The sequence below is a fragment of the Typopeltis vanoorti genome, chromosome 8, assembly GCF_054136105.1.
Source record: "Typopeltis vanoorti isolate ZY-2024b chromosome 8, IOZ_Tvanoo_1.0, whole genome shotgun sequence".
NCBI classification, from domain to species: domain Eukaryota; kingdom Metazoa; phylum Arthropoda; class Arachnida; order Uropygi; family Thelyphonidae; genus Typopeltis; species Typopeltis vanoorti.
The window spans coordinates 29,665,568-29,680,085 of NC_143556.1; the positions used below are offsets into that span (position 1 = coordinate 29,665,568).

Below are 14,518 nucleotides of genomic sequence, written 5' to 3' on the forward strand. Positions count from 1 at the left end.
TTTGTATGGTTCGATGACAATCAGTTTTCATTATAATTTTTGTACATTGTTGAAACGACTCCATTTCATAATTTCAACCACACGTATTTTCTGCGTACAAATTTCTATTCTTTGTGACGTCACGATACCCAATGATGTATACTGTCGATTAATTTTAATAATAAGCTTTCTGAGTCTCGCCTATTTTTCTGTTCACGTGATTCGAGATTTATTTTTATTTTTGAAATCTTTTTATTTATTATTATTATCATTATTTTATTTTTATTTTATTTTATTTTATTTTTTTAAAATCTTTCGAAATCCCGGGACCATACAGTTCCTCCAACGAAAATTATTTCTAAATATATTTTTATTTATTATTTATTATATTTTAATGAAATGCGTCAATAACTGCTAACATATATAATATCAATAAGGTAGAGTGGATTTATATCAAATTTGATCACAAATATTGTTTGCTAATATTAAGTGCATTGTAATAAACCAGCACATTAGCCAAGGTGTCTGTTTATAGTGTTTTAAACCTCTTCATAATGCAGTTCCTTGAGCACAGTTCCACCAATGTGGTATACAGCTGGTAACCTTTTCAGCCCAAAATTTTAAAAGAAATGTTAGTACTTCAGCTTAGAAAGTTCTCTTGTGTTTCTCTCACCGATAAATCGACTGTGCTTTACGAAAACGGGTGTAGCTATGTTTTATGGCCAAGATCTTCAACGCATACTGCGAGCAATTAAGAATGTTGTGTATCCAGTACATTCACCTATTGTGGGAAGTCAATTAAAACATCGTTACTCTATAATAAACAGTGTTGTTGAAAATCCTTTTGTATACTGCATACTAAAATAAAATATTCGTGTTGGATTAACCTCAAATTATGTTTAGATGCACTTTACCAGAGCTTGTTAATTTATTGCAATTTTATTGCAATAAACTCTTAAATACATTTGATAAACAACAAAAATAAATATGTGAAATTCGTGTAATCTTGAGGAAACGGCACTTGCCTTCATGGCACTAAGCTCTCAAAAGAAAGACAAAAACCATTCTCACCTCCGTTCTAGTCGGCGACTAGAGGAGATTTTTTCTGAACCCTTCTACTGCGGTTTCCAAGTTAGTCAATCTGAAAAAGGAGGTTATTTCTACCTGAAAGTACGGTTTTTAATAGCTCAACTCCAGAAAATTAACCATAGAACTCACACTATGATAAACAATAACAGGGGTCTTTGGGTTTAGAGCCACGAGATGATGGCTGTTATAGTTCGCCCACTACTTCTAGGTCCCATCTTGGCTTTGCGCCAAGAATAGTCGATTCATGCTGAAGGGGAGAAAGAAATGAAGGATGTACGAATTCGTCGCCAACATGCGAAATCACGTGCTTTCTTGTCTGTCGCTGTACTAGTACTAGCTTGATTTTTGTTGTTCTCTTTTTGCATTATTTTTTTATTATTAATTTGTATGATGGATCCAGTACAGTCAACAAGTTCTATTGTTACACGTTTCAGTAGCTCTTGCAAAAGAATATTGAATAATGTGCTGACATTCTGCGAAAAAGAATCGTCAGAAGGCCGTCTTCTTGTTCCCCTTTCTCAAGTCATAAAACGTGCAAGTGCAATTGCGGGCGTATCGGGGTCGACTGTTAAAAGAATTCGTAGGGAATCAAAAGGTGAAGGTAAGCCAAAATTTAAATCTCCTAAAAAAAAAAAAAAAAAAAGCGCCAGAGTAAAACCATCGAAACCGTAGCTTTGAATGATTTTGATGTAGACGTTATAAGAAGAACTATTCACGAATTTTACGTATTCGAGAAAAGAGTGCCAACTGTTCCGAAATTGATTCCTGTGCTTAAAGAAAAAATTAATTTTCCTTGGAAAAGAGAAACTTTAAGGAAAATACTTCATGAAATCGTATTTTGTTTTAAAAAGTCCCAGAATAAAAGGAAACTTATCATGGAGCGAAGTGACATTGTTTTATGTAGAACGCAGTATTTGCACGTATTAACACTCTACGTACATTTTTCCAACTGTTATACAAGCAAAATAGTTACACTTTAAAAACAACAATGTTCGTAAAAGAAAAGCTAAATTTTCCGACCTGTAATAATAAACAAACTCTGTTTGTTTATTATTACCTCCCAGAAGACAGACTGATTACCCTATTATCGGAATGGATTCTCCTTTTTCTGACATGCGCAGTAGTTTCGAGGGACCTCAAATCGGTGGGCGAACTATATCTGCCATATTTTAAGGATACAGCACTATTCTCTAAATTTCCTCAGAAAACATTTGAATAAGAAATAAAGAAAAAAGGAGTTCGTCTGCTATACGGAATGGTTCCTATATTAAGCTTCACAGGTGAAAATTCCAATAACTCGCACGATGAAAACAAACGTATGGCTGTGATTAAGATGAGGCAATATGCCCTTCCTTACCTGGATGTTTTTGTCTTCCACATATGACAACAAATAAGAAGTAAAAGTCAAACACGACGCGGAATAGTTACTGGAATAAGTCTGATTTCGTAAACTGCAGATGCTGTCTGATGAAGCTCGAGTATTTAAAACATCGGCTTTGACGAACTCCTTCTTGAAATTGTTGCATGCAGTTAAAACAGAGAAAAACCAACTTGGCTATCATGCACACAGACATGCATAAATCGGAAATGTGCAGGTGATCGGGTGTTGAGAGCATTTTTGAACAGACCGAGACTTGATAGAGGATCAGAAGAAAATGAGCCGATGTCAGGTCACGTGGTATTTTTTAGTGGTGTGTGTCTAACAGGTAAAATTCTTTAAAGTTCCACCAGATAATGAATGTTTGCTCATTTTCTGTCTTTAGAAATATCGCGAGTATTTTAGAGAAATTGTCTTTCGCCGAGAAAAAGAGAGATCTCGGATTACCGAGATAAATGTTCACTTCTGGTCTAGATTATCTCGAACTTATTCCTTTTTCTCTCTGATTTACTGACTGGCTCAATTTAAGAAAGAAAAGAGCAAACGTCACAGTCGCATTTTATGCTTCTGTTACACGTTTAGGCGATTAGTCTGGAGGTAGCATCGGAGTCGCTAATCTTGATCTGCCACCACTGTAAAGTTTCGCACGCCCTTGGCACGCAAGAAATATCATGAAAAGTGTTACATGTATACGGTGACAACCTCCTCTCCTTCCATGTTCAAATTTTGAGCTAGGATCAGAGATAAGGTGCGTTTATATATATATGACTACTATTATTAACTCGGGGTTGGAATATGTTGATTTTTAATATAAACTGATTATAAACCCGAGAATTATAACAAATTGAGATTTATTTGCAAACGCAACATGTTTCGTCGAGATTTACTTCATCAGGCGTTAAGAACATAGAAAGATATTAAAAGACACTGAAACAAATATTGAGACACTAAAGCTATACAATTATAAAGTTATGATATTGGACTGTAAATTACAGTTATTATGAACTTATGCTATAGTCCGTGTTAAAGTTCTATTGTTGTACACTTGTGCATGTGTGGAACCAAGCGATCTCCAGTATCTGACAGTAGAGCTGAACGGGTCAGGCAAATTATAGCTGAGATTATTGTTCATATGAAGAGGGTCCAAGGTGATTTCTTTTGATTCTACAATGCGGCGTTCTACCTCATCGTGGCAAATGTGTAGGTTTGAAGTTGATGTCCAATTTACTTCATGTTGGCGACTTTCGTTGTTCGTGTTTATTGAAAACAGATCATGCCCTGATAGGGCAGTAGCTCTGGTTCTCTTATAAGCAATGTCTCGCTGGTGTTCCTAGAGACGTAGGAGGATAGATTTCTCCGTTTGGCCATAGTAAGGTTTTCCACACTCCCATGTGACTTTGTATACACCTGGAAATTGTAGAAGGTTGTGAGATTGTTTATAATTGCTGTTTATATTAACAGCAAAAATACTAACAGCAAAAACTACGTCACTATGCAGCTATGCTAAAACATTTATGTCACTATGCAGCTATGTTAAAATATTATTTCGCAGCTAACTACAGGACAGCCAGTACATGCCGTATAACAAGACCTCAGACAACTAATTATATCATATATAAATATAATAATCACTACGGAAAGGCCACACGAAGCTTCTGCATACCAGACATGCTAAACAAATTGCCTTTTGAGTACAGGGATCTTACAAACTATAATAGCCTGAAAAGAGCTCTAAGAACATACTATGAACAGGAAACACACACACCCCACACACCTTACAATTAATTCAGGCTCTCCTGAGATAAGCTTAGTAAATGAGCTTCGAAGATGAAAGTTGAGAAATTACATCTCAAACAAGATTAACAAAAAAAGGGAGACAAATCCATATATTACATTTAAGTGCTGTAATTGCAGAGCTTAAATACATTAAATCAAATTTGTAAATATATATATATATATATATATATATATATATATATATATATATATCATTGTTATTGTATAAATGCTGTAAAAAAGCAATATTATTCAACCGCAGAAACAATAAATTACCAACTACAGTAGCTATGATTAATACATTTTACAGAAAAAAAAGAAAAATCTGTACGAATTTCTTTGTTACAAAAAAAAAAAAAAAGAACTAAACCTGTTGTAAATATGTAATCATAATTTTAATAATAAAAGAGGATTGAATTTAAAAAATATGTAATCAAATGTATGCAATATATGTATGTATCACATGTAATTTAAATATGTAATCACAACATGTAATCAAAATTTTAATAAAAATAGTAATTATTTTTATTTAAAAAATGCACGTGCTAGTATCTGTTATGCACATTTGTGTTCATGTAATGTATTATATATATATAATACATTACATGAATACTGCTGACATATATATTATTATTAATAATATATATGTCAGCAGTAGGTGTAAATACTTGTAAAAAAATGCATGTAATTTATGTGAGACAAAATGAAATTTTAAAAAATTATTATTATTGAAAGGGTATTTTATCACGTGTCCCGTAATGGATGCAAATACTATTTCTGCACAGCTGCACAGGCGCAATGAATTCATTAATTTATTTATAATTTTATGAAATATATTTGTAAGTTTAATGCTTAATTTTAAGTTTGATTCTAGTTGCCGATTACTGGAACTTTTTTCTCAGCTTTTATACGGTTGTTTTCCCCAGTTAGATTCACACTGGCAAGGGCCGTTTTTTTTTTTTTATTAAAAATCCTGCAATTCGAAAATTCACCAGAGAAATCAAACTATAACACATAATAATGAGCGTAAAGTAGTCATGTGATGGCGGCTGTTGTCTTCTTCTCCGGATAATTTTATTTATGTTTTATATATATAATTAATTACTAAAAATTCAGGACAAAGCAGAGCTATTTTCCTGAAATTCCCTCATAACATAGGACAAAAAGATTTCATTTGTTACATAGAATATAAATAAAAAGAAACTATTTCTTCATAATTTTGTAGACTTTAATTGCCCTTCATATTTTTGTAAAGTGATGAAGTTTCACCTGTTTAATGGTTACTGTAATTACACCTCGCAGTTAGAAATTTCAAAAACTCGCATTCAGATCCGTATGCACGAAGCTCTAGCTGCAGAACCGAAACATTGGGGCTAATTTAATGGCTCCAAACAATGCGGCAAGACACCAGAGTCCTCTAGCGCCTCGGGCCGCCGGCCTCTGGAAAATGAAAGTACGGCCCTGCTCACACAATAAACACAAACATGTGGCTGTGATTAAGATAAGGCAAAAGTTTGTTTCTGATTTAGTGTCCAGATATGCCAGAAAATAAGAAACAAATACCATCCATGTCACTGAATAGTTACTAAATAAATCTGTTTCGAAAATTGCAGACAATGTCTGTAAACCAGTAAAATATTAGACGTCAGAGCACGAGTTGCTTGAAATCGTTGCGTGCAGTTTAAGTTGAAGAAAACCAATTTTGATAGCAGGCACACAGAGATGTAGATATTAAAATTCTGGGTGAAAAGGGATCAATGAGCATCTGTGTACACGCTTTGACTTAATCGAAGATTAGAAGAAAGAAAAGAGATGTCAGGTCACGCTTTACTTCTACTTGTGTGTCGAACTGGTAAGCTTTTGTATACTTCATGACACGAATGAAAATGTGCTAATTTGTTTTAGAGAATTTGTATTTCCGAGAGAGAGAGAGAGAAAGAAAAACCAGGTCATAACTTTTCTGAATGGTGTTCTTTTAATGGGAAAAATGCAAATGTAATAAATACCTTAGACGATGTATTCTGTTACCTTCACATTTTCACTCTTATAGCTACAGTTATATAATAATAATAATAATAATAATAATAATAATACTTGGAGCTTTCAGGTGTCCACGATCCTGTGAGCATTCTTATTTTTCGTCACCATATTTTTGGATTAGGTGGCGACTCTTATGGCTATATATTTCTGTACGTAAACTGCATTTGTTCTCCAGTTTGTTTTCCAAGTTTCAGGATGATAAACCCTTCCATCTCCGTATGAAAGCGTTTAACTCACCGTCAACTGAAAAGCCTTACGAAAAGTCTTCGCATCCTGCAGGAGATTCAGGTATTACATTATAATGCATGCGCAAATTTGAAGCGTATCAATTAGATCAGTGTTTTCAAACTATGGGTTGTGAAATCAGTTTAACGGGTCGCGACCCGCACTTTTTAAAATGCAGTAGAATAGAAGGTATCGGAGTGTGTCTGACAGATATTGGAGCTTTAACATCTTCATGCCGAACTGTGCCACATTCCATGTTTAGCTGCATGCGGAAACTCTCTTCTGGTATATAATGTCCTTCCCGTGTCAAGAAGGAGCATTTTTACAAGGTTTTCTATACTTTTTTACAAGGCCTGCTTGTTTGAATGTTTCCGAATAAATTTATTTTTGTAAAATTGGTGTTGGTGAACGGATTTAACGATGCAGAAAATCTCAAAAATGCAATTCTGGTTTCAAGTTATACATAGATGCACCGGATGACTACTTTATGAAGAAATGTGACTCACTTATTTTGTGTACCTGAAAATTCGAAATGGGCTATTAGGAGAATGCATTTATTCAGTGTTGATGTGCTTTTTGAAAACCTGAAACACATACGCACATATAAACATAAAATAAACAGTTACGCATCCGATATTAAGCTGAGAAGAACAGATACTACGCTTTTGGTTAAAATCAACATGTAGTATCTGTTCTTACCCTTAATATCTGATATGTCTACATCGGAGCCTAAAATAAATTTATGGAAAATGGTGAAGTGAATGGAACCTGCCCTGACCTCCCCCCCCCCACTTTGTTACGAATTGCCTGATATCGAGCTACCTCTTGGGATATTGTGGGTCATTTTCGAAAAGTATGAAAACCAAGGAATTAGACAACCGCCAATCTGCTTATCATCTCAATAATAATCAAAACCCCATCGTAAGCCTATGTTGCCGTTGACATTATTTCTATAGAGGAGCTTTTAACCATTAAAAATAAACTGACTAACCACCCTGATCCGCATTAGATTTTGCAATTTCCTGGAAAGAACTGATTCCGAGAGAGAGAGAGAGAGAGAGAGAGAGAGAGAGAGAGAGAGAGAGGGAGAGAAAGAGAAACGCATATGATATGATACATATCGTAATCAGAAATATTGTCCACCAAAAGACACTGACAAAGAGTCCTTATCCTTAAAAGGACTGGCTTAAAGGGGCGAAGCAAGAATGCTTTTCATCTTCCCCGTTATCTGTAGAGGACAGTGTAGGGATAAGGTATTATTGAGCTATTAAAGCTCTGATCATGGCAGGAGGGTAACAGCAATAGCCGAGCCGCAGTTGGAACTTCATTGGCTACAGCATTGCGATCCATTATCCTCCAAGGGTATTAATCACCGCCTCTCACGGTCCATCCATGTTCTCCCCAAACAAAACCACACTGACAAAGACCTCATTCATGACAAAGAGCGACATATGTTTATTATAATCATTTAAAGGTGTTCTAAATTATTTCAGATTATTTCTATAAACTAATAAGCAATAAATAAGTTTCTTAGTTTGTTCAATTAGTACTATTACTTCAAATTATATTTATTAAATATAAATTATTTATACTAAATTTAATTCATGAAAGCAAAATTAATCCTGTAAATATTTCTCACGGCTCTAATGTAACTTTGTTTTGCAGTGGTTGCTGTAAAGGGCAGATATTTAGACAACATTCCAGAGAAACACGAGATCCCCAAGTGAGTTCTTACTACGTGGATTTTCACCGTAAAAATATTAATGAAAAGTCGAAAAAATCCATGAATTCTGTTATTTATCTTTATTTATTTATTAATAATTAAATTAACTACTAAAATATACTGAAAAACAATCCTGTCATTATCTCGCGAAATGCAATATTTTTTACCAACACCTTAATCTGAAATACGAGAGAAATCGTAGAAATCTTGTAAGAGAAATAGTTTTCAACCAGATATTTGAATGTTTTTATAATAATGTTAGCTAATGAAATGAACTGAAATTTACGTGAATATTCAAAGAATTCCAGTTGTTCTTACTGACGACTAGAAGATTGACCTACCAACGATTAATTTTTAGGGTTTTTTTTTTTTTTGTTATTATTTCCACCATTGCCGCCTCCGTTTCAACCATTCCCTCACTCTACCGCCGGCTGCAATCGCCTCAAAGGTCTCTGCCGCAGTCGCCTCGACCTCAGGTGTCTACTGTCATTTTAAACATTTTGGAAAGTAACAGTAATGGTATAAACCTTAAGACAAGTCCCAATAGATGGCGCGCCTATCAGACTGCCGTAATTCTCCAATCAACAGGCTCAAATACAGAGGTGGAAGACTTCCTATAGAGGTCGTTGTAATCTTTACACATAAATTTCCCTAAGACATAATATTTTCATAACAACTAATAAACGAAAGGATGCTTTTAGCTAGAAATTCTTATTATATGTTATTCATTTATTTATTGAGAAAATTTTGATCAGCGAAAAAGAAAGTTATTATCATTAAAAGCTTTCAATTTGAATTTTTGTAAACTAATAATAAAAATAGAATAAAGTTGCGAAGAGAGTCAGTGTCTTTTGTATTACAATATTTCAACATAAATATAACGCTTGGAATGCTTCAGTTCTCTGTTGAATCAATTTTTTTTTTCAATATAAAATGTCTCCTAGAAAGCACATGGATTTGGCGGCCAAGCCTTAATCTGTATTCATTCATCTGTGTTCGATCCAAGATCTAGTATCAGCAAATTCAAACACGAACTGAATGCACTCATTCATTGCGTGTTTACACAAATTGGTACATTTTAGTCCATATAATTATATATGGACTAAAATGTTGTTGCTAACTTACACTAAGAATAGTCCTTATAAAGACTGGCTTAAAGGGGCGAAGCAAGAATGCTTTTCATCTTCCCCGTTATCTGTAGAGGACAGTGTAGGGATAAGGTATTATTGAGCTATTAAAGCTCTGATCATGGCAGGAGGGTAACAGCAATAGCCGAGCCGCAGTTGGAACTTCATTGGCTACAGCATTGCGATCCATTATCCTCCAAGGGTATTAATCACCGCCTCTCACGGTCCATCCATGTTCTTCCCAAACAAAACCACACTGACAAAGACCTCATTCATGACAAAGAGCGACATATGTTTATTATAATCATTTAAAGGTGTTCTAAATTATTTCAGATTATTTCTATAAACTAATAAGCAATAAATAAGTTTCTTAGTTTGTTCAATTAGTACTATTACTTCAAATTATATTTATTAAATATAAATTATTTATACTAAATTTAATTCATGAAAACAAAATTAATCCTGTAAATATTTCTCACGGCTCTAATATAACTTTGTTTTGCAGTGGTTGCTGTAAACGGCAGATATTTAGACAACATTCCAGAGAAACACGAGATCCCCAAGTGAGTTCTTACTACGTGGATTTTCACCGTAAAAATATTAATGAAAAGTCGAAAAAATCCATGAATTCTGTTATTTATCTTTATTTATTTATTAATAATTAAATTAACTACTAAAATATACTGAAAAACAATCCTGTCATTATCTCGCGAAATGCAATATTTTTTACCAACACCTTAATCTGAAATACGAGAGAAATCGTAGAAATCTTGTAAGAGAAATAGTTTTCAACCAGATATTTGAATGTTTTTATAATAATGTTAGCTAATGAAATGAACTGAAATTTACGTGAATATTCAAAGAATTCCAGTTGTTCTTACTGACGACTAGAAGATTGACCTACCAACGATTAATTTTTAGGGTTTTTTTTTTTTTGTTATTATTTCCACCATTGCCGCCTCCGTTTCAACCATTCCCTCACTCTACCGCCGGCTGCAATCGCCTCAAAGGTCTCTGCCGCAGTCGCCTCGACCTCAGGTGTCTACTGTCATTTTAAACATTTTGGAAAGTAACAGTAAAGGTATAAACCTTAAGACAAGTCCCAATAGATGGCGCGCCTATCAGACTGCCGTAATTCTCCAATCAACAGGCTCAAATACAGAGGTGGAAGACTTCCTATAGAGGTCGTTGTAATCTTTACACATAAATTTCCCTAAGACATAATATTTTCATAACAACTAATAAACGAAAGGATGCTTTTAGCTAGAAATTCTTATTATATGTTATTCATTTATTTATTGAGAAAATTTTGATCAGCGAAAAAGAAAGTTATTATCATTAAAAGCTTTCAATTTGAATTTTTGTAAACTAATAATAAAAATAGAATAAAGTTGCGAAGAGAGTCAGTGTCTTTTGTATTACAATATTTCAACATAAATATAACGCTTGGAATGCTTCAGTTCTCTGTTGAATCAATTTTTTTTTTCAATATAAAATGTCTCCTAGAAAGCACATGGATTTGGCGGCCAAGCCTTAATCTGTATTCATTCATCTGTGTTCGATCCAAGATCTAGTATCAGCAAATTCAAACACGAACTGAATGCACTCATTCATTGCGTGTTTACACAAATTGGTACATTTTAGTCCATATAATTATATATGGACTAAAATGTTGTTGCTAACTTACACTAAGAATAGTCCTTATAAAGACTGGCTTAAAGGGGCGAAGCAAGAATGCTTTTCATCTTCCCCGTTATCTGTAGAGGACAGTGTAGGGATAAGGTGTTATTGAGCTATTAAAGTTCTGATCATGGCAGGAGGGTAACAGCAATAGCTGAGCCTCAGTTAGAACTTCATTAGCTACAGCAGTGCCATCCGTTACCCTCCAAAGGTATTGGATTGAATCTCCTACACTAAGAATGTTTATTGAAAAATCATGTTTAGAGTATTCAATAAAATAAACTATTGGTGTCCTAATGGCTGCAATATTAATGAGATATTTTAACTCTACAATAGCATATTATTTCATTGAAATTGTGCTGTATTAAACTTTCAAACGTTTTTCATAAAAATTATAAATAAATGTATGAATTCAGGGCGCCTGTGTAACTCTGCTCAAATGGTATTTGCAACCATTACGTGCCACCGGAAAAAAGATCTCTGGTTTGATTCCAGTTGTCGATTACAAGAATTTTTCTCACCTTTTGTTCGGCTCATTTCCAAGCTAATGGATCTCTGGCATCGACGGATCTCAGATTGTATTAACTTACTTTCCTTTCTTACTGGAAACTTGAATTAATTTTTTTTAATCCTGCAATTCGAAAATTGACCATAGAAGTCAAACTATTACAATTACAAACGTTAGCCTTCAATAATATGAGTGTTGAAGTATAGGGTCACGAGATGGCGGCCATTGCTTGCAATACACTCCTTTCCTGAATGTTAATTAAAATCATTGATCACCTTGGGTCAGCTATGATGAACGATTTCTTTTTTTACCTTCGCACTTTTCCTCTTAAAGCTTTAATTATTACACTACAATGATAATAGTAATTCCTGAGAGCTTTCAGGCCTCGATCCTGTAAAACTGCTTATACTTCGTCACCATATTTGATGAATAATTGGCGAGTCTTGGCTATATATTTTTGTATGTAAACTGCATTTGTACTCCAGCTTGTTATCCAAGCTGTAGTTTGACATTTTAACTCACCTTCGATTGAAACGTCCTTTAAATGTTTATCGTATTCTATAGAGAATTATAACCCGAGTGTTACATTGAAACTGCGGGTCGTGAAACCTAAAACGGGCTGCGAGTAACAGTTTTTAATGAAACAGAAAAGGAGATTTCGGAATACATTTTGAGGGTTTTTAACGCGTTTTCATTCTCGGCAGTGTCACATTTCATGTTCCACTTCAAGCGAAAACTCTATTGTCGGTATTATGTCCTTTCCGTGGTCGATCAGGATTCTTTAAACAAGGTTTTAAAATCATGCGGACGAAAAACCCGATTGTTCAGGTTTTACGTCCCTCAAAACAGGCAAGCTGACCCCTAACCGCACACAAACAAACAGATCTACAGGCAGAAATGCATGTTCTTAGGTCTTCCATTCATGATGGATCGAGTCCGTCTTGAACGGATAAGAATTGAATGGACGAATATACATACTTCATGTCCTTATACTCAGAGGAGACTTGAATATTTCATTTTTTTATTACACTAATTTTCAATATTTCAACACAAACATTTACTTAATGATACGCAAAGATAAATTTAGAAATAGAATCAGCTACTGAATATGCTCACACATTTCAGATAACATTAATGTGATCACCTACAAGCGGTTCTAATCCTCAAGAAGATCGACGTATCGCATGAGAGGTGGTGGTAGTTGCAGTTTATGAATTCCTTCTGGAAGGTGGAAGTTGTTGTGCAATGCACGTCTGATGACACATCTGCAGAAATGGGTCAGTTTGGATGGGTTGAGACATCTCTGGCCCAGCAAAGGGATTCTTTCAATGGCTCTTTCAGTAATCTTCTCTGTGTTGACCTTTCGGTTTTCTTCTGCTTCTCCTCCTACCGTGATTGGACTTAATAAATGAATGATATTCTTGTCGACGACATTTCTCAAAGTAGGGAATGTGAGTTGAGGAACACTGCGAAGGAAGTATTTCACGCACATCGCTCTATCTTCGAAAAGTCGTTGCTCGCTTTCGTGGAGATGGTGATTTTCACTGTATAAGTACTCCAGCATGTACATCAATACAAGAAAAGTGATTTCACTTTCTCGATCAGTAAACCTAACCGTTAAATCAACTCCAACTCGAAGGAAAAGTAGGAGGCGATCAGGCTTTTTCATCCCGTAATTGCAGAAAGATAAGTAACTGTCTTTGCAGAGAACATCGATGAACCGTTTGCCTGATTTAAATACCAACCTCTTTGCATTGGCAGCTCTTTGAAAGTAGGCTGTGGTGGATTCTTGCGGAGTTCTAGCATTGGGATCGTCTCTCCCAGGCCACGACCAAAGTGAGTTGATTTTATCGGGATATTCCAACTCTTGGAGAATGAGTCCCTGAAAGCGATCACAGTGGTACAAACACATTAGAACATCTCCAGCGAGTCGGAAATCTTGAATATTCTTACAGTAGCACACCTTAGCAGGAACGTGGATCAAAGCTTCAAATTCATAGTCATCGAATTCTATGCAGGATTCGCTCTTCCATCTGGTGTACAAATCCACAACACTTCGGATATTTTGTTCAACAGTCGATAGCGTTTCTTCTTCGCTTTCTGCGGAATTAAGGAGGTTGTCCACTGCACAAAGAAATTCTCGCACTAAATTCATAGAAGGCCGGTGAGATCTTTGTAGCTGATTCATTTTGTATGGTTCGATGACAATCAGTTTTCATTATAATTTTTGTACATTGTTGAAACGACTCCATTTCATAATTTCAACCACACGCATTTTCTGCGTCAAATATGTATTCATTGTGACGTCACGATACCCAATGATGTATACTGTCGATTAGTTTTAATATTAAGCTTTCTGAGTCTCGGCTATTTTCTGTTCCCATTATTCGAGATTTATTTTTATTTTTGAAATCTTTTTATTTATTATTATTATCATTATTTTATTTTAATTTTATTTATTTTATTTTATTTTTTTGAAAATCTTTCGAAATCCCGGGACCATACAGTTCCTCTCACGAAAATAATTTCTACATATATTTGTTATTTATTATTTATTATAATTTAATGAAATGCGTCAGAGCAGAGGATTCGAAAAATGTGCCTTGCCCTTGGAGGGTAATTGATGGCAATGCTGTAGCCCATGAAGTTCTAACTGAGACTCGGCTATTGCTGTTACCCTCTTGCCATGATCAGAGCTTTAATAGCTCAATAACATTTTATCCCTACACTGTCCTCTACAGATAACGGGGAAGATGAAAAGCATTCTTGCTTCGCCCCTTTAAGCCAGTCCTTATAAGGACTAATGAAATGCGTCAATAACTTCTAAATATATAATACCAATAAAGCAGAGTGGATTTATATCAAATTTGATCACAATATTGTTTGCTAATATTAAGTGCATTGTAAAAAACCAGCACATTAGCCAAGGTGTCTGTTTATAGTGTTTTAAACCTCTTCATAATGCAGTTCCTTGAGCACAGTTCCACCAGTGT

General features: G+C 34.7%; 1 protein-coding gene across 1 annotated transcript; it reads right to left on the bottom strand.

Moving 5' to 3' along the window:
* Positions 1-12,681: 12,681 nt before the first annotated feature.
* On the bottom strand, positions 12,682-13,713 carry LOC150103896 (uncharacterized). The gene has a single exon (XM_090397088.1). The coding sequence runs from the start codon at positions 13,711-13,713 to the stop codon at positions 12,682-12,684; it is 1,032 nt and encodes a 343-aa protein (XP_090253214.1).
* Between the last annotated feature and the right edge of the window lie 805 nt (positions 13,714-14,518).